Raw genomic sequence first — 18,873 nt, forward strand, 5'->3', positions numbered from 1 at the left:
GTCGTACGGGGGTATTTAAAGCTTACCACGAACATTATAAAATCCAAATAATTTTAACACAATTCAGATGCTATTTATTAGGTCATATTTTTTGTATAAGTAAAGAGGAAGGACGGATCTATAAGAAAAACCACAAACAGTATTATTTTCCGCGGTTTAACTCAAGTTGCTCACCTGTTTAAAAAGAGGGTGCCGCAGTGGGTTAAGTTCGTTCACGCATCACTGAACGAAACAAATGAATGAATTATAAATTGATTTCGAAAAATATGCTAAAAATTCAAACATTTCGTCCGTACGGAGAAATTCGTGCATCATTTTAACTAAATATAGTACAACCACCACCAATTAAGTGAGTATATACACGGCAGCCGAGCCGGGCTAGTGTAAGAGTGCTTTCGGCGTGGCGACGTAAAAGACGAGCACGCGCAGCGTCAGCTGCTGGCTGTGGAGGCGACCACCACGAAATCAAACCCCAACCGACACCAACCTCCACTCCAGGACAATCGCCATTTCGGCAAAAGCAAGTAGTCCTTGCCAGCAGCCGGTATTTCGTACATTGAAGTAGTAAAACGTTCCTGTGTGCACGCATACACACACACTCGCACACAGATTTGGGTGCAAATGGTCAGGCATGCACGTACTATAAGGCAGGTTCTTGGTTTTGGTTGGTGCGAACGAACTAAACTACGCGGACGCGGAAGTTCCACAGACATATCCATGCATCGCAGCCCCGTGTTGAGTGTACATGTCTGTACGTCACATCGTATAAACACACACATACAGTAGTATCCTGTGTGCATCCCGTGAATTTCTTGGCAGCGACAGTGGAAAAATCATTGCGTACACCGCGACCCCAGGAGTTGGGGGTAGGCCTGCACCGAGCCAACCTCTGCTTTTGCGACAATTTGCAACGTTTACGCAGACAGTCGTAACACAATTATTTAAACACAAAACACACACATTAGTTCTTCATTCGGTTGAGGCTTAAGGATATTAATGCCATAGTTTTAATTTCTGTTAACCATTATTTCTCTTACTCCTTTCACAGATTAGCAAATTTACGCTGTAATGTTTGTTTTCTAAACTATTGTGGTAAGTGCATTTCATAATTAGATGGACAATATGTTAATCTATTTCCCCAAAAACCAACAGAACGTATTCTTCCGTCAACCCTTCTTAATTAAGTCTGGTGAGAGGCACATAAGGCGACGTCTGCCAATCACATCACAACAAGTCATGCCACGGGGTAAGCGTCGAGCTCCAGAAATAGGCGAAAGCATGGATAGTCAATCAAAAAGGGCCCGTACGAGCTATACCAGCATACCGACACAGCACGGCAGGTGAGTGCACATAAAAAATACACGCTGGAGAGTCCTCATGAAAGAATCCACATACTCTGTTTGTCGCTCCATAGTCGCTCTTGGAACCTAGGGAACAGAACTAAAGTTAAGACCCCACCATTATTCCTTTTAAAAGCGTTTTCTCTGGCTGTTGTCCCTGTGTATTAATTTGGGAAAACAAATCGATGTCACGATGTAGCCAGTTGCTTCATTTATCTGAACATTTAATGTATTTCGAAGGCAGGTCGCGTACATTCTGCTAATTTAATTTGGCAACTGAATATTAGTTTAAAAACTCTTCACGCAAGATCAATCACAGTATATCGTTTGGCTTGTAAGAATGTTCTTGAGCGTTTGGCCAAGCATTCCGCTAGCCCAACCATAGATTAGGCCTATTGTTCGAGGAACAAAATTCTCAGAAATTTGTGTATTAATGAAACACAAGATCTGTGTGTTGATTATTGGTGATAGGTAGATAATTGCCTCGCAATCTGCAGATCTTGGCCTCAGACATCCCAGATCTATTCGTCTGATCCTCCGCTAGGTATTAAACATGAAAAATGTCTGTGACATTAGTAGGCAAATAATTGTTTACTTAGGCGGGGCGGCATCACGATATTGTTTATTCCGTGTCGAAACATTAAACCGAACCACATTTGATATTCGATATAAGCATCTTGTCCCAGGCAGAATTTAGCAAGCATTTTTAATTGTAAGTGAGAGAAAGAAAGAAAGACTTGGTTTTGCGATGAATCTGAGATTTAATCAAAGGAGAATGGAAGGTGCAGGAGGAAATTTCAATTAACAATAGATTGATGCTGAAATTTGAGTAGAGATTGAGAAGCGATTCTATTCGATTCGATCTAGAGTACATGACGTGCCATAACATTGGTCTTTTTTTGAAGACAAGTAAACAATATCTGATATATCTTGGGTTAGTAAGGATTTATGTTAACATTTAATAATTATAATTATATGTTCATGTATATGTATATGGTGCGTATTATTTTATACATTAACAATATGGAAGACATTTGCAATTCTCATATATGTGTATCTCATAAATGGTAATATCAGCAGTTCTGCGCCAACTCTTAGTTTAAAAATAGGACTACGGATTACAGGAGATCCAACAAACATGGGGATATGTTTAGACAACGATATGGTCGAGAATATTTGAACAAAAAGCGCCTCTCATTGTCGCCTCGCTCACTCCATTGAGCCGTACTGAACCTTCTTGACTTTAAAGTACCTGCAGGAGAAAGGAAAAATCAGAAATGTTAGGTGCACCCTACTTCTCGCTCCCACTACCACTGCAACAGGACGGAACCAGACTTACCGCCAACCTCCGTAGCCGGATATGGTTAACAGAACGGCTATGGCCAGTGCAGTGCCCACTGCCAGAGGCGCTGTCTCGTCGCGATAGGACCCAGTGGCACTGCAGTGGAATGACGGTCCCCATTTGCCGGTCTCCTTGAACATGAAGCTCTGCATGTGTAGATCGCGCAAATACAGACGGGCAATATGTCCAGACTGGTCGCCAGAGTCGTGTGGGGCGTACATTATGACGGTCTGCTCCTTGTCGCAGACATACGCTTTGCCCACCGGCGTTGGGAAGTACATGGGCGTGTGCACAGGCGAGGTGAGCTTCACGTTCAGTCCAGGGCGATCGGGGTGCTCGAACAGTGGATTGGACGACGAGTATGTCAGTTCGAAGAGGTTGATGTACCAGCCCTCGCCGCCAGAAGACTACAGGGAGGAGGGAAACATTACGGTATAAGTGTGTAGGACCTCAGCCACCTTTGACCTTATTTGCTTACAGGCCCAACCACCCCAAAGGGGACGCCCACGCACTGGTGGCTCATAGTACATACCTTTTTGAATGTCATGGACAGCTTGAAACCCTTAAACTCCATTGTAAGTATCTCCATGTTGGACTCTTCGCATTCGCCACTCAGCTGGGGGCTGTCCGGCATGTACAGATCGGCCTCCACATCCTCGTTCAGCTTGTTGCGATACTTGATGCCAATGAGACCGTCGACTTGCATTAGGATGCAGGTGATTCCGTTGGTGGAATTGAAGCGATACAACGAAGCAGTGGCATCGTGGTTCATCGACGATGCCTGCAAATGGGTAGTCCAGAGGGGGGTGAACTATTGGAATTGTGGGACCCCGACTGACCGACCGCAGACTTACCGATGGCGATTTGGTTGTGTATTTGCTGACCCTCGGAGTTTTCGTCGTGAATGCGCTCAGCTGCAGGCCCTGAACGGCGGTGCCTGCAAAGGACAGAACAGACAGGTTGCTTTTTCAGTGTGTCAAACCCGTCCTCGATAGTATTGATTTTCGGTGTGCTCTAACCACGCATAACGACACTCGTGGCCCGTGGCCCACACTTTTGAGTAACTTCTGTTACTCACCCAGAAAAACAAGGAGCGCCAAGCAGGCTAATGCGCCATTCAGGCTATTGAGAATGCAGTAGTTCCTTGGGTTCAGCTGCAGCATCTTTATGCGAATTGTTTTCACAACTTTTTTAATTGATTCCTTGAAGAATTTTACGCTACTGTCTCCACTAGAGAGCTCTATGGGGAACTACGACGTGTTTCTTGCTTCGGGTCCTGCGCACATCTGAGGCCTAAACGGAAATCGTTCTAGCTGGTGTAGCTCCACAAAACACACTCGCCCTCCCACTCCCCCAACCACTTGACTTCACTCTCGCTTTTGTCCTGCGCAGTCGCTGAATTGGAATGTGGGTACATATAGAGGATGCACTGCAAGAAATATGGATGGATAGCAGGGATCGAGATTGAGTGAATTCCTAATATATGAAAGGGGCGATCCTTCAACCAGCAGATGACATCTATTCTTTAATACTGTCTTTTGTTTTTGGGGTCTCGGGCTCGGAATTATCCTTTGCACTTTTTGCTTGTGCGTCTCGATTCGAGCAGTAATGAGCCTTTTCATGCACACGACATGTATTTTGTTGTGTGGTTGTTCATTCAAACCCAATTGATGGATCCGATGAAAAATCGAGCAATAGTTGAATAGATCTAGCCTAGAAAACACCCAAATATATAGATAAATTTCGATACGATAGCGTATCTAAAAATGTTGAGTATTTCTATATGTATACACACATGTACCAGTATATATGTATGTATGTACATATTTACATACATATATATATTGTATATAGTATGCCTACGCCTAATCCATCGCAAAGTTCAATCTAGTATTATTATCATCATAGAAGTAACAACCGTATTTTCGGGGAGAAAATTTTTACTTTTAAGGTCAAAGAATCGGTAATAGTACCGCGTATTTATATGAAGATTCGCTAGGCCTTCCTTTCTGGTCTTTCAGCTGTTTGTCTGCTCTTGGCATTGGCCTCGTCTCTGTGCTACGTTTACTATCGCTATTTTTAGGGACCGGACGCAACACTTAAAACAAAACCCGAGAGAAGAAGAAAATCGAATAAAACAAACAAAAAAAGAAGAGACCATAGAGAACATTAGCGACAGATTCGATTGAAACTTTAGTGTAAATGAAGTGCATGGTGCAGTGAAAAAAACATCAATTATTTCTCACTGGTTAATTTAATGAATCGAGAGTAACGATGGCAGAGTATGCGGATGGAAATCAGTTTATTGAAGATAGTATCTATATATTTTACTTATTTCCCGCAGGCGCCATATCAGAGCTGAAGACGGCTTCAGTCATAAACGATGTCTGACATGGTTCCAGGAATACACGACTCCCGACGAGCCAGAGACGCTGGGTAAGTAGCATGCATGTTTTCGGGATCATATACGTATATACATTCTATGCATTGGTTTTCCCCAATAGGTCCCGACGGAATGGAAAAGTTCTGCGAAGATATCGGTGTGGAGCCCGAAAACATTGTGATGCTGGTCCTCGCCTACAAAATGGGTGCCACCCAGATGGGCTTCTTCAGTCAGAAGGAATGGTTGAAGGGCCTCACAGAGCTCGAGTGCGACTCAACAATTAAAATGGTTGTGAAACTGGACTATCTGCGTAGCATACTCAACGATGCCAACTCCTTCAAGAGCATTTACAGATATGCCTATGATTTTGCCAAGGTGAGCTACTTCTCAATCCAATGCTGCGAAAGATCTGACTAAATGCATTAATTATTCCGGATCTAGGACTCGGATCAAAGAAGTATGGACATCAACACGGCCAAGGCCATGTTATCGTTGCTGCTGGGCAAGCATTGGCCACTCTATTCGCAGTTCGCACAGTTTCTAGAGCAATCAAAGTACAAGGTGATCAACAAGGATCAGTGGTGTAACATATTAGAGTTCTCGCGCACAATATGCATGGACTTGTCAAACTACGACATTGACGGCGCCTGTGAGTAGCCGCCACATTTTGTTTGGCGTTACCTTTAGTTATAAGGAATTGATTTTTTTGTGGTTTGCAGGGCCGGTTATGCTGGATGAGTTCGTAGAGTGGATGCGTATGCAACGGCATCAGGTCTCCAGCTCGGTATCCAGCTGAGAGATGCTGTATCAATTCGCCTATTTCTAGTTAAACTGCTGGAGGAAAAGGAAGAGGAGGGAGGAGTTCACCAATACAAGATCAGCGGAACTAAGACCCCGTACCCCGCATCCCATACCCCACCCCATGCTCGCACTCAAAACGACACTCACTCGCAGAGATACAAACAAAAACAAGGAGAGACTGCGTACACTGGCAAAGCAAACCAACTATGAAACTACACTATTGATATAATATATTTAATGTAATAATTTATGTATTAACTACTACTAAAAACTAAAACTGAAAATTTTCTACTTTTAAGGAGTCATTGAATACAAAAAAGAACAGCAGAAAAAGCCAAATTGGGGGCCACTTGCAAAAAGTATACCCACAGAAAAGAAACGATGGCAAATTACCAAGAAATCCAACTCCCAAGAAAAACAAAATTTTTTCAAGATATGCACCATAGTCAAAATCAACGAAAGTCAAACCAATCCTGGGGGAAGTCGTAATCGTTACTAAATCAATGTAGGAAGAAGACAACTTTTGGGGAATATTGAATAAATATACATATTAAGAGAAGACAGTGATAGTGTTGCCTTGTTACCTAATTGCTTTCTGTTAGGTTTAATCGTCTTATCCTTATATGACCTCTAGCAGCTTGACTCGCAATATCAGCATCTTTCGTAGGCTGATCGCTCCTAAACAATCAGAATCATTTAAGAAAACATGCGGTGCGAAAGTAAATAATCAGTTCACTACATTGCTATTTTCAAAATAAAACGACGAATTTTTGTGGTTATCGCACAAAAATATCGCTTTTCTTGTAAACACTACCCTGTGCCCCGATGAAACACGAAACGCTTGCAAGTAGCATCAAAAGTCGGGGATATATCTGAATAAGTAAAATTTAATGAAACGACAGAAACATAGTGTGCTCCAAATTGAGAAATCAAGTTCCGTTGCTATATGTGTCCCACAAAAATATCCAAATTCATATAAGTATTTACATCGATACATAGGCGACGCCCATCACTAATTTTCATTGGCATTTAAATCGAACGGTTTCGGCGCGTTGTCCGCTTTGTGGCTATTTTTCGTGAATTGTGAGTGGTTGTGGTGTCGATGGCATAGTAGCTGCGAGTGATCAATTTGTGTGTTTGGCATTGGCATTGATCTCTTAAATTGATTCGTTGGGAACGCATTTAACTGGACGTGGTGTGTACAGAGCGAAATTTGCATCAACTCGGCGGCGAGGAAGATTTTTGTGTTTCGAGTGAACAGCAAGGCAAAGGGGATATAGGAGCAAAATGGCCGCAAAACCGGACGATAAAAGCACAGATATACCGGATCGTCTCTTCGACGCCAATCAACGCAGGACTTATAAGCGTATGCGCTTCTTTGGAAAGGTAAGGCTTGCCTCAGATGCGGATAATAATGTACCGGGGGATCCTCGTGCACATTTTAATAACTCTGCGCAGCTTCACATCGCTGTTCGTATGTATGTAAAGGCATGCAAACCCATACAAGCATGCGATTTACATCTATTTTCGCTTCAGTTTCCTTTGGCACCCTTGCACTGTTGGATGCGTGTGTGTGTCTGTGTGTGTGTGTGTATGGTAGAGTTGTCAAAGAAGTGACGGCAGCTACAAACATATGTACATACATTCTATTTTTTTTTTGGCGCGATGCATTCAATTTATACATATTTGGTAGAAAATTGTGGCTATAATGAGATGTTTTGCAATTGCTTGTGCAGGGCGGCTTTGCAAAGTGCTACGAAATCATCGATGTGGAGACCGACGATGTATTTGCCGGCAAAATCGTATCGAAGAAGCTGATGATCAAGCACAACCAAAAGGAGAAGACCGCTCAGGAGATCACCATTCATCGTAGCCTAAATCATCCCAATATAGTGAAGTTCCATAGCTATTTCGAAGATGTCCAGAACATTTACATTGTCCTGGAGCTATGCAAGAAGCGGGTAAGTGTACGCCGAAAAGGCAGCTTGCGATGCGTTCTTCCGAACTAATGGATCCCGCCTCTATGCCAACCAGTCGATGATGGAGCTGCACAAACGCCGGAAAAGTATCACGGAGTTCGAGTGCCGCTACTACATTTTCCAGATCATTCAGGGCGTCAAGTACTTGCACGACAACCGCATTATCCATCGCGACTTGAAGCTAGGAAACTTGTTCTTGAACGATATGCTGCACGTGAAAATTGGCGACTTTGGGCTAGCCACCCGAATTGAATATGAGGGCGAACGCAAGAAGACTCTGTGCGGCACCCCCAACTACATTGCCCCAGAGATCCTCACTAAAAAGGGGCATTCGTTCGAAGTGGACATATGGTCCATTGGCTGCGTCATGTACACTTTGCTGGTGGGCCAACCTCCATTTGAGACCAAAACGCTGAAGGACACTTATTCCAAGATCAAGAAGTGCGAGTACCGCGTGCCGAGCTACTTGAGAAAACCCGCAGCGGATATGGTGATTTCCATGCTCCAGCCAAACCCCGAGAGCCGGCCAGCAATTGGTCAGCTGCTGAACTACGACTTTCTGAAGGGCTCAAAGGTGCCAACTTTCTTGCCAAGCTCTTGCCTTACGATGGCTCCGCGCATTGGCCTCAACGACACCATTGAAGATTCCATGCATCGCAAGCCGCTGATGGAGATGAACGGCATTAGGGATGATACCCGTCTGGAGTCGACATTCCTCAAGGCCAACTTGCACGACGCCATCACTGCCTCGGCCCAGGTGTGTCGCCACAACGAAGACTACCGCAGTGACATTGAGAGCTTGCACCAGCAGCTCACCAATCTGATTAACAACAAGGTATTTTATTTCAGTGAGTGTTTTTTCAAATAATTAACTAATCATCTCGTGCTTACAGCCGCGCATACTGCAAGGCAATCTCGGGGATGAGAATACCGATCCTGCAGCACAGCCTCTCTTCTGGATATCCAAATGGGTCGACTACAGCGACAAATACGGCTTTGGTTATCAGCTCTGTGATGAGGGCATTGGCGTTATGTTCAACGACACAACCAAATTGATTCTGCTTCCGAACCAGATCAACGTTCACTTCATAGACAAGGACGGAAAGGAGAGCTACATGACTACAACAGATTACTGCAAGTCACTTGATAAAAAGATGAAGCTGCTTTCCTACTTCAAGCGATACATGATCGAACATCTTGTGAAGGCTGGCGCCAATAATGTGAACATTGAGAGTGATCAGATATCGCGTATGCCCCATTTGCACTCCTGGTTCCGCACAACGTGTGCTGTAGTTATGCACCTTACCAACGGTTCCGTGCAGGTAACTAAACTCGCATAGTAAATTAGAAAACTATTAGAAATTTACCAAAACTCTTTTTGATTTCAGCTTAATTTCTCGGATCACATGAAGCTCATTCTTTGTCCGCGTATGAGTGCCATTACATACATGGATCACGAGAAGAACTTCCGCACATATCGCTTCGCGACCATCTTGGAGAACGGTGTGTCCAAAGATTTATATCAAAAGATACGCTATGCCCAAGAAAAACTTAGGAAAATGCTGGAGAAGATGTTTGTTTAATTGTTTAATGATGTATCCTAACACATCAGCGGACTATCATTCTAAGGCACAATGTTAGTTTAAGCTAAATCACGAACGCCTTAGCCAACCCAACACAAAACCTTCGGGCCGACCTAAAATATTTCCCACCCCACTCATCAGTTCCCACGCCACTGCTTTTTCAAAATCTTAGCTTCTGTTTAATTTTATATTTAATGTTTAACGTTTTTAGTTTTTTTTTGTTTTTGCATTCCAATTTAGTTCCGTTTTATCGTTTATTCATTGCAAATGTAGGGCCACGCTGAAATATAAATATATCTGTTTAATGTTTTTCGTACCCGAACATCGAATAATTTATAAATAAATACATACTTTTAGAAGTTACAAGTAATCCTTGATCGCCCACACATCATTTGAACATTTGGAACTATTGGAACCATGCCGTTCGGGACTAAAAGTTTATTTATATTTTCACCTGAGCTAATAAAATCCTTTTAACCACTATATTTATTTCTCGATCTTATAGTTGCCTTTATGTTTAATTTAAATTCAAAACCATTTCTACACCAATAATTATTTATTATAACAATAAGTATATGAGTCTATGAGAGGTGTCTTCTATCAGAGCTGAAGGCTCTGTGGACAGTTGCAGCAAATTCTGTTGGGACTTTTCGCTTGTATGAGTAATATATAATATAGATACTATAATGCATGTAAATCTATTATATGCATGGTTAGTGGTTTAATTCAAGGTGTTCAACTGTTTAAATAGATAGGGGGGCTAAATGGGCCAAGTCCTTATTTTTCTTCGGTATATTTTGAAAAAAATAAGGTATATTTTGGTATATTTCTGAGGTTCCAGCCACACTGGACAGCACCGACAAAACAAATCACATTACGTACACACTTACGTTTTATGCTTTGGCCGTTTTTGTTGGAACCTTGAACCAATCCAATGAAAAAGAGTTCTTAAGACTAGCCTTTCCTGAAAAAAAATTATTGAGGAATCGGATAAAATTATTTGTTTAGGGCTGAGAGGGCCAACTATCTAGTAATATTAAACGGAATATCAAAATCGAGGAATATCAACGTTGAATGTTTTGAAAAAAACAATCGATACTATCGTAATAGTATCGGGCTCAAATAATTATTAAAAAACCATTGAAACCTTTTAGAAACTTGTCCATTGTAAAAATTAGATGCCACCTGTCGATTTGTTTACAAATTTGTCTTCGTATTTTAGAAGCAGCCAATTCAAACATATCAAAAGCGCAACAACTGTAGCTCGATACTATAATGATAGCAGCAAAACATCGATACTATCGATAGTGCCCTCGATGGTTTGACACCTCTATGGTACTGCTATTGATTTTCGTAAAAATAAAAAAGTTTCCCAATAGGTCTCTTAAAACTAGGGTCCAGCCGAGCCCTATTTAGTTTTTGTATTTAAATGCAATTGTACACAAAGCGAACATAATTCCTCAGAATGGGTGACAACGAGCAGAAGGCCCTGCAGCTGATGGCTGACGCCGAGAAGAAGTTGACACAACAAAAAGGATTTCTGGGCTCTCTTTTCGGGTAAGTAAATTGCGAAATAAGATTTCATTTGTGCATACACCAGTAGGAGGTGCTGCGTCTCCTACCTCCATTCCATTGGTTAATTATTGGAAACTTAAATCTTACAACTTGCGTACGTACATACATATGTATGTATGTATGTACATACATTCATACATATGTACATAGATACAAGTAAATGAATATGAAAGTCCAGTAAGCTGCGCTGCTTTTCTTCTGCCTCCACCCTCACCAGATCCAATATCATATAATATAATAGAAAATTGCATGTACATATGTACAGATGTATGTACAAGTTTATGTATTAATATGCTATTATCATAAAACTATGAAACGGTGATTCATAATTGTATTTATTGGAAAATATGACTTTTGTTTCTTTGTTCGTTTGTCTCTTATAAATCCCTGCAAGGTATGGTTATTTATGCATGGAATTGTAGCTTTAACTTGTGTGTGTTTTTTTTTACAGAGGCTCAAACAAGGTTGAAGATGCCATCGAGTGCTATCAGCGTGCTGGCAACATGTTTAAAATGTCAAAGAACTGGACAAAGGCTGGCGAATGTTTTTGCGAGGCAGCCACTTTGCACGCCCGCGCTGGGAGTCGCCATGATGCAGGCACCTGCTATGTGGATGCCTCCAACTGCTACAAAAAGGTTGATGTTGAGAACGCCGTCACCTGTCTGATGAAGTCCATAGACATTTACACGGACATGGGTCGATTCACGATGGCCGCCAAGCACCACCAAAGCATCGCTGAAATGTACGAGGCTGATTCCAACACTCTGGTATGTGACCTGCTGCGGCGATTGAGCGTTGATCGTTAACCAAACACTTCTATTCCTGCACAGGCTAAATCGATTCAACACTATGAGCAGGCTGCCGACTACTTTAAGGGCGAGGAGTCTGTTAGCTCGGCCAACAAGTGCATGCTGAAGGTGGCCCAGTACGCAGCCCAGTTGGAGGACTACGAGAAAGCAATATCAATATACGAGCAGGTGGCAGCCTCGTCACTAGAAAGCTCGCTGCTCAAGTACAGCGCCAAGGAGTACTTCTTTCGTGCGGCTCTGTGTCATTTAAGTGTCGATCTGCTGAATGCACAGCATGCAATCCAGAAATATGCGGAGCAGTATCCAGCATTCCAGGACTCGCGAGAGTTCAAGCTCATCAAGGTCTGAGATGAAATGTAGAGAGCCTGTGCGTTTCTAATAGGGAATTGATTTTGTTTATCCACAGATTTTGTGCGAGCATCTTGAGGAACAGAACATTGAGGGCTTCACAGAAGCAGTTAAGGACTACGACAGCATCTCACGATTGGATCAGTGGTACACCACCATATTACTTCGAATCAAGAAGGCTGCGGACGAGGATCCCGATTTGCGATAAATTATTCCAAACACACACTATCTGATCTGATAAATTCACATAAACATTTACTAAATGCTTTATTCGTTTTGGAAATTAATATACCTATACAATATAACGACAAATTAATTAAAAAAGTGGCACTGCTCGTCACAGAAAAAAGACACACATAATCCGAAAAAAAAGGAGCAAACTTGCAGTTGAATAATAAATTAAGCAGCCGCCCCATAAAATGCCAGCTTCTTTCGAATGGGTAATGCTATCAACTCAGAATATTCCCAGACGAATATATTAGCTCTTGCAACGAATAAAAAATAAAAATCAAGCCAAATGCCACTATTAATATTATGTTTGGAAAATTGTGCAAATTCTGTTATCTGTAATCATTTTATTTGAAGATTTATAAGAATGCCGCCATGTGTGGCATGTAACACGGTTATTTTTTCCGGTTTTTGTGTTACATTTGTTATATTCTTTTTAATTAGAAAAATGTTGAATTAGCTGCTGTTTCATTTGAAAAGTTGTAGCTTCTAGAATCAGAAAGTTTTATTGTGTGAACATTGAAAAATAATTATAAAAAAAATGAATGTTTTAACCGATTTTGATGTTTATTGAATCAAGTTAAACCTCCCCCCTCCATTGATAATGCACAGAGAAAAGTAAACGAGTTTTAGAATACGCAACCTACCAACTATATATGTATGTCCATAAATGTATCGAAAATTATCCCCCTATAAATAATATTCAAACGAGAGTAATGAAATCTTATAAAATACTTGAGGGTCACATTTATTGAAAATTCCATCTCGCAAATGTTTTGAAATGTTTAGTAGATTATATGGTAATTCCTATAAACGTGTATGAGAAATATTCAAATCCAATAAACAGAATTACAATATACTATACGGGTCAGAGAATTGTACACCCTTGCGGTTGAAAAGCCAATTATTAAATGGATATTCCACCATACACATACATAAATCGATATCTAATTAAAACCACTGCAAGGGTATAAGCAATGCAACTATGCATTCATAATCATAGATATTTTAAATTTAACTATTTTAATAAAGTTACTTGCTTGGATTAACCCCGCTATCCCGGTCCTCGAGTCCAATCCGATCAGAGTGCATTCCCTATCATATCCACAGAACACAGCCTATGTATTCCATTTGTATAATCATATATTTTATGTACAACAAGCATTGGTAAGCATATGGAGCACAAGAAATGTAATTCTGAATAGATTATCCACTAGACTCGACCCCAAACGTCAGCAAGTTTCCACTTTAGATCGATTGGGTTTCTCCACGAATAAAAAAACTTGATCAAGTCGGATGAGGAATGCGAACGTCACACAGCCGTAGAAAAGAAACTCTAGCTTTGGGTTAGATTCTGTGGGTGCTCTTGTATTGGTTCCTTAGCGGTAATATAATAAATTGATCTAGTACGGCAATAATCATACATTTAGAGTGCTCTTTCTCTCTCTCTCTCTATGTCAGTCTCCAAGATCAATGTCACTCTGTCTGTGTGGTTGATCCTGTACCAGAACATATTAAGCTCTCCATACACACTCACGAACATCAAGTGAACTTGTACGCTGCGAGTACCAGAGCATAAAGAGCATACGAGGCATAAACAGAGCGACTGAAGCCTGCCGCGTCATATCTGAGCAGCTCTTGATTCTCGCTCTGAGCTCTCGGCTCTCACAGAGCTCAATGACGATGACCGTTGTATCAGTGGCGCGGAATGATGCCTCAGTAGTTCCACCGTGGTCCGTGTGTTAGGTACAGTTTAATTGTTTAATCCGCTCAGCCGTTTGGCGGAGATTCATTGACATCTTGAGATCTAGTGCCTACCCACCCATTGGTTCCTCCCGTGTTCCAGAAATGAAAATAATTAAATAACATTGACTCGCATTATATAAACCTCGCTACGAATATATTCATGAAGATAACCTACGTCTGTATATCGCTGTACGTGTGTGCGTGTAAGACTCATTGCATTCCGGTTTTGGAATGATATCCAAACAACAAAAGTGCCATATATATACTCGCACTCGTATAAACGTCGCTACGTCAGTGTCAATCCCACAGAAAAAAACCCCGAAATACATCAGTAAATAAAAACTAAATAATTAAAACATACTACTACGCACATCTGTATGCACGAATGAACAATCAGTAGTACATACATACATATATGTGCATATTATAACATCAGTTTCACTGTTTTGATAGACGAGACTCAAAACTAACTTGCAAAATGCTTGAATTACCAGGTAACAATCAATCAACAATGGGGGGGATATTCCCATTTGTGGGATACAGGTGCAATCACCCAGTCATCAAAACTTTACATCAGCTTAAGCAAAAACATAGCATCGTTCCGTACATACTCGTTTACTACTTCTGTGGTAGGAAGGTCGCCACTTCAGATCATCTTTATCAGCAGAAAACCCCACACATACACATTGTATTCACATAGGAAAGTTGGAAATTGAATTGACATTTAAAAAAATATTGTCCAATATCCGGAAGTGAAGTATATGTAGTACATATTTACTGATGTACATATGTATGTATATATAGCTTGAATCACTGTGGAATCTGGGCCTGTGTGATTGATAGCTTCTAAGATAACCAGCACGGCAGCTCTTTGAATTTAGACAATAGAGTCGACAGGAGGGGAAATTCGGTTATAGAATATCATTGTAGGCATCTGAACTGAAAGTGTTCATTGAATGTTCATTGAGCAACCTATTGGGAAATTAAGCTGATTTTGCTAGCAAAGATCTAGACATAGGTTCAGAATTGATCCCACAAATTGCTGTTCTAGTTGTTGCCAAAGCCCAAGACCGATTACATACATAATTGACATTTCAGGTCGTGTATTAGGATGGTTCCAGTTATGTTTTGTGTTTGCTGGCATGTGTCTAGCGCAGCAGCAATATCCTCAGCTATCAGTCGGCATTCCCCTGGAGGCGTTGACCGCACCGACAGCCTTTGAGCAGAAAACCAGCCATATCCAGTCGCTGCAGACCAACTTTGATGCAGATTTGCTTCGCACTATTTCCCAAGGCGCCCAGGAGTTTGGCCTCGATCTCCTGCAGCGTATATCTGTGGAGGTGCAGAAATCCAACACGGACTTTATGATATCACCATTTTCCGTATGGTCGTTGCTTATCCTGCTGTACGAGGGCGCCAGCGGAACCACCTACGACCAGCTGCGCCGGGCCCTGCGCATCAATGTCGAGGATGAGAAGCTGCGCGCTGTCTATCAAGTGTGGAGCACGTACCTGAAGTATGAAACCGTCACTGATGGCATACCATTTACTCTTGGCTTACTCGATTTTTTGGACTTTCTATGGCAGCACCAAAACGTCCACCATTGAAGTGGCCTCGCTCCAGGCCGTTTACACCGATCACAGTTTGCCCGTGAAGAGCGCCTACCGGGATGTCGTGAAGAACTACAACGTACAGCCCGTGGAGGTGGACTTTTACAGCCCCAATACGGTGCACCAAATCAATGAGGCCTCGAACCGCACAACGCGCGGTCTCATTCCGTACACGGTGCTGCCCCAGGACATCTACGGAGCCAAGATGTTCCTGCTGTCTTCGCTGTTCTTCAAGGGCCAGTGGAAGGTGGGTGTTCTGTGCAGCTTAGCTTCTTAACTATGACTTCAATGATTTCTCCAATTGCAGTTCCCCTTCAATCAATCAGAGACGCGAATGGAGCCGTTCTACAATGAGAACGACGAGGTCATCACCAACATACCCATGATGGTGCAGGAGGCGAACTTTGCATACGCCACAAATATCGAGGGCTTGGACGGCTACGTACTGGAGCTGCCGTATGGAGCTCAGGACAGGCTCGCGATGATAGTTATCCTGCCGAAGCGCGGCTTCAAGCTAAACGACGTGGCAAACAACCTGAAGGCGTTGGGTCTGTCGCCCATCTTGAAGCGTCTGGCAGACTTCAGTAAAACATCGTCGGAGGACAACCAGGTGGAAGTGCTAATGCCAAAGTTCACAACCACGACGGACTTTACCCTGAAGGGAGTCCTAGGGCAGGTAGACCATTCTCAGGCATTTACTTTACACTCAAATTACATTGTTTTGGGATGTTACTTTTACAGATGGGCATACGCGATCTGTTCGATGAGAATAGCGCAAACTTGAGCCGAATGTCGTCTGGATTGTTCGCGAAAATCTGCATTCATTCAACCAAAATCATTGTGGACGAGCAGGGTACAACTGCCGGGGCCGTGACTGCAGCTGTGCTCGCCAACAAAGCGACGCCGCCAAAGTTCCAGCTGAACAAACCATTCCAATACATGATCGTGGAGAAGTCCACCAATCTGATGCTCTTTGCCGGCCAAGTGCGCAACCCTAAGGCGATTTAGACTTAAGCGAGATTTTATTGACATCTTACAGAAACCGAAACAGAAATCCTGCGTTAAGGCAATCGTAGCTCATGAGCAGACTATTTTTTGGTGCGGCCTGTGGCCTTTTTGCCGCCAACGGGTTGCTGTTTGTCTTTGCTGGCTTTGCTGGATATGAGAGGATGAGTTTCTGAAAGGGAATTATTTGGATTGGAAAGTGGATTGGCGTTTGGTTAGTGGCGAGGCGCTTACCGTCTGTGGGTGCATCGGGCAGGCTGACATCGTAGTGCTGCATGCGTCGACGCTTTGAGGCCATTATGTCGTCATCGTAGTCGTGTGGATCGTTGCTGAGTAGCACGGCACTGGCCTCGAGACCGTCCTGTGGTGCCCAACCGTCTTCGGGATCCTCCACCTCCGGCGCCATGGGCAGGAATTGCAGGGCATTTTCGTCCTCACCCTCCTCATCGGACGAGCAGAATGCTGCCACTGGTTCCACCTTTTGTACATCTACTTCAATCTCTTCATCCTGCTGGGCGTCCGCATTCAGGTCCACCGACTTGTCCTCATCGGCAATGTCGAACTCTGATTCTCTCTCCTCGTACTCCACATTTTCATCCAATTCCTTGAAGTCGGGCGCAAACGCCGACCAGTTTTCGACCTGGTTCTGTGCCCAGATCGAAACGAGACCCGAGCTGATGCTGGCAATTATGGGTCGCACCGGATGCCACACCACGTCGAGCAGCAGTTCGCCCTTTGTTCCATGCAGAATCTTCACAAGATTGCCAATCGACTTCTCCCATATGTAGAGCGCATGCTGACGTGCACTGCCCGCGCATATATATTCCCCGTCGCCAGAGAAGCAGCACTTCTTCCAGGTGGTTCTGCAAAGACAACGCTGTAGATTGAAACATTCAAAGTCGAACCGGAACTTACTTGTTGACCAGATCCTGCAGCTTTTGAATTGGCTCTGGCTCCCCGTCTCTACCCAGTGCAATAATTTCCTTAGAGTCGTACACGCGTATCACTCGATCCGATGTGTTGATGAGGAATGCACTGAAATAGATAAAATTGGTAGAAATCTACGAACCAAGTCGTCTGTTTTTAGTCAGTTCGCTTACTCGCCTCGCCGGGCAAACTCAATGCTCTTGACGGCTGTCGCACTTGAGGTGCCCACAATGATGCGAAAACTAGCCACCACCTCAAACGTTTCCACGTCCAGGACGAGTATTTTTCCCTTGGCATTTCCCGTGTATATGTGCTTGCCACGACGATCGAACGAAGCCACAATATTCAGATCACCCTGCCGAAGAAAGATTATTCTCATTTTCTGTCCCTTCTCTTTTGCGAGATGTCCAAACCAACGTCAGAATCCAGGGGCAGGCAGCGGTGCGATCCTCCGATTTCGACGAGAACAGCGGCATATCGCATGGGACACACTAGCAGTCGATTGTCGTTGCGGGGATCGAACTGCACCTTCAGCACGGGGGAGGGGAATCGGTACTTGTGCTCCAGTTCGCCCGTCAGAACATCCCAGATGCAGACATTATTGTCCGTGGAAGCCGACAGCAACTAGAATGGGATTGATAGGGATTCGAAGTTGAGAAAGGACAGTCTGTAGATCCGCTCACCTTGTGCCCGTTCCTGGTCCAACTCAGGCTGCAAACGGGATGAACATGGGCGGAAATGATTTTGGCGATGCCGCGCGTTAAAAAGTCCCATATAACTATTCGGCCGTCGTTGCATCCCACGGCAAGGAGCGTTCCGTATTTGTTGAAGGCGCATGTGACTGCCAGCGAAATGCAGTCCAGGGAACCATCAAACTCCTCGGGATAGTTCTGTCCAAACGACTCTGAAGGAAACAATATGCTCTGCTCATTAGTTTACCTATATTTTATACAAAAAACGTACCCAACAATTCCAAATTCATTTTTGTTTACAGCGGTGTGACCAAGGATTCATGGAAAAAACCCCCTGACCCTCAAAAATATACCAAAAAGTATATAGTATACTGTAAACGGTGACCCTGGATTTGGATTGGTAGATTTGCATTCGATTCGTCAAAATGTAATGTTGAAGAATAATTATAGGATATAGTATCGCTGAATTAACACATTTGGCATGTATGCATATATTGATTATAGT

The 18,873-nt window shown here is 43.0% G+C and overlaps 6 protein-coding genes across 9 annotated transcripts; 4 read left to right on the forward strand and 2 right to left on the reverse strand.

Moving 5' to 3' along the window:
- Positions 1-44: 44 nt before the first annotated feature.
- On the forward strand, positions 45-6,333 carry LOC111073135 (DCN1-like protein 5). 3 transcript variants are annotated; one of them, XR_002607670.2, is made up of 8 exons: positions 45-349; positions 1,049-1,092; positions 1,153-1,340; positions 5,027-5,118; positions 5,187-5,440; positions 5,507-5,714; positions 5,785-6,105; positions 6,166-6,333. XR_002607670.2 is itself a non-coding variant. In XM_022365314.2 (7 exons), the coding sequence occupies exons 3-7, from the start codon at positions 1,237-1,239 to the stop codon at positions 5,859-5,861; spliced, it is 735 nt and encodes a 244-aa protein (XP_022221006.1). In that variant the 5' UTR covers positions 45-349; positions 1,049-1,092; positions 1,153-1,236; the 3' UTR covers positions 5,862-6,333. The 3 variants fall into 3 exon arrangements, 1 of the variants encoding a protein (XP_022221006.1); XM_022365314.2 differs by having other exon boundaries at positions 5,785-6,333; XR_002607671.2 differs by lacking the exons at positions 45-349; positions 1,049-1,092; positions 1,153-1,340 and adding an exon at positions 4,608-4,964.
- Positions 2,083-3,990, reverse strand: LOC111073134 (lysosome-associated membrane glycoprotein 5). The gene is made up of 5 exons (XM_022365313.2): positions 3,761-3,990; positions 3,537-3,619; positions 3,215-3,463; positions 2,680-3,089; positions 2,083-2,592 (listed from the first exon to the last, which is right to left on the reverse strand). Exons 1-5 carry the CDS (start codon positions 3,843-3,845, stop codon positions 2,550-2,552), a joined length of 870 nt encoding a protein of 289 aa, XP_022221005.1. The 5' UTR covers positions 3,846-3,990; the 3' UTR covers positions 2,083-2,549.
- A 513-nt stretch (positions 6,334-6,846) lies between the features above and the next one.
- On the forward strand, positions 6,847-9,911 carry LOC111073126 (serine/threonine-protein kinase polo). Its single transcript, XM_022365299.2, has 5 exons — positions 6,847-7,252; positions 7,603-7,827; positions 7,901-8,680; positions 8,739-9,167; positions 9,234-9,911. The coding sequence occupies exons 1-5, from the start codon at positions 7,154-7,156 to the stop codon at positions 9,426-9,428; spliced, it is 1,728 nt and encodes a 575-aa protein (XP_022220991.1). The 5' UTR covers positions 6,847-7,153; the 3' UTR covers positions 9,429-9,911.
- Positions 9,912-10,734: 823 nt separating this feature from the next.
- Positions 10,735-13,322, forward strand: LOC111073140 (alpha-soluble NSF attachment protein). The gene is made up of 4 exons (XM_022365321.2): positions 10,735-10,985; positions 11,455-11,770; positions 11,834-12,154; positions 12,219-13,322. Exons 1-4 carry the CDS (start codon positions 10,894-10,896, stop codon positions 12,366-12,368), a joined length of 879 nt encoding a protein of 292 aa, XP_022221013.2. The 5' UTR covers positions 10,735-10,893; the 3' UTR covers positions 12,369-13,322.
- Positions 13,323-14,097: 775 nt separating this feature from the next.
- On the forward strand, positions 14,098-16,814 carry LOC111073138 (serine protease inhibitor 77Ba). Its single transcript, XM_022365320.2, has 5 exons — positions 14,098-14,628; positions 15,233-15,650; positions 15,721-15,991; positions 16,052-16,420; positions 16,486-16,814. Exons 1-5 carry the CDS (start codon positions 14,613-14,615, stop codon positions 16,750-16,752), a joined length of 1,341 nt encoding a protein of 446 aa, XP_022221012.1. The 5' UTR covers positions 14,098-14,612; the 3' UTR covers positions 16,753-16,814.
- On the reverse strand, positions 16,748-18,698 carry LOC111073137 (retinoblastoma-binding protein 5 homolog). Of its 2 annotated transcripts, XM_022365316.2 has the most exons (7): positions 18,640-18,698; positions 18,360-18,580; positions 18,094-18,300; positions 17,850-18,031; positions 17,665-17,784; positions 16,984-17,612; positions 16,748-16,921 (listed from the first exon to the last, which is right to left on the reverse strand). In XM_022365316.2, exons 1-7 carry the CDS (start codon positions 18,656-18,658, stop codon positions 16,833-16,835), a joined length of 1,467 nt encoding a protein of 488 aa, XP_022221008.2. In that variant the 5' UTR covers positions 18,659-18,698; the 3' UTR covers positions 16,748-16,832. The 2 variants fall into 2 exon arrangements, with proteins under 2 accessions (XP_022221008.2, XP_022221009.2); XM_022365317.2 differs by lacking the exons at positions 18,360-18,580; positions 18,640-18,698 and having other exon boundaries at positions 18,090-18,237.
- Between the last annotated feature and the right edge of the window lie 175 nt (positions 18,699-18,873).

This window comes from Drosophila obscura, unplaced genomic scaffold (genome assembly GCF_018151105.1).
Source record: "Drosophila obscura isolate BZ-5 IFL unplaced genomic scaffold, ASM1815110v1 contig_208, whole genome shotgun sequence".
Taxonomy (NCBI): domain Eukaryota; kingdom Metazoa; phylum Arthropoda; class Insecta; order Diptera; family Drosophilidae; genus Drosophila; species Drosophila obscura.

Coding starts and splice junctions, on each gene's coding strand:
- LOC111073135 (XM_022365314.2), top strand. CDS start 1,237: ATGCCACGGGGTAAGCGTCGAGCTCCAGAAATAGGCGAAAGCATGGAT. Junction 5,119..5,186: donor CGACGAGCCAGAGACGCTGG/GTAAGTAGCATG, acceptor TTTCCCCAATAG/GTCCCGACGGAATGGAAAAG. Junction 5,715..5,784: donor CTACGACATTGACGGCGCCT/GTGAGTAGCCGC, acceptor TGTGGTTTGCAG/GGCCGGTTATGCTGGATGAG.
- LOC111073134 (XM_022365313.2), bottom strand. CDS start 3,845: ATGCTGCAGCTGAACCCAAGGAACTACTGCATTCTCAATAGCCTGAAT. Junction 3,620..3,760: donor GGCGCTCCTTGTTTTTCTGG/GTGAGTAACAGA, acceptor TGTCCTTTGCAG/GCACCGCCGTTCAGGGCCTG. Junction 2,593..2,679: donor TCCGGCTACGGAGGTTGGCG/GTAAGTCTGGTT, acceptor TTTCTCCTGCAG/GTACTTTAAAGTCAAGAAGG.
- LOC111073126 (XM_022365299.2), top strand. CDS start 7,154: ATGGCCGCAAAACCGGACGATAAAAGCACAGATATACCGGATCGTCTC. Junction 7,828..7,900: donor TGGAGCTATGCAAGAAGCGG/GTAAGTGTACGC, acceptor TATGCCAACCAG/TCGATGATGGAGCTGCACAA. Junction 8,681..8,738: donor CCAATCTGATTAACAACAAG/GTATTTTATTTC, acceptor TCGTGCTTACAG/CCGCGCATACTGCAAGGCAA.
- LOC111073140 (XM_022365321.2), top strand. CDS start 10,894: ATGGGTGACAACGAGCAGAAGGCCCTGCAGCTGATGGCTGACGCCGAG. Junction 10,986..11,454: donor TTTCTGGGCTCTCTTTTCGG/GTAAGTAAATTG, acceptor TTTTTTTTACAG/AGGCTCAAACAAGGTTGAAG. Junction 12,155..12,218: donor GAGAGTTCAAGCTCATCAAG/GTCTGAGATGAA, acceptor GTTTATCCACAG/ATTTTGTGCGAGCATCTTGA.
- LOC111073138 (XM_022365320.2), top strand. Junction 15,651..15,720: donor GTGTGGAGCACGTACCTGAA/GTATGAAACCGT, acceptor TTTCTATGGCAG/CACCAAAACGTCCACCATTG. Junction 15,992..16,051: donor TCTTCAAGGGCCAGTGGAAG/GTGGGTGTTCTG, acceptor CTCCAATTGCAG/TTCCCCTTCAATCAATCAGA.
- LOC111073137 (XM_022365316.2), bottom strand. Junction 18,301..18,359: donor GGACCAGGAACGGGCACAAG/GTGAGCGGATCT, acceptor ATCCCATTCTAG/TTGCTGTCGGCTTCCACGGA. Junction 18,032..18,093: donor GCCTGCCCCTGGATTCTGAC/GTTGGTTTGGAC, acceptor TTTCTTCGGCAG/GGTGATCTGAATATTGTGGC.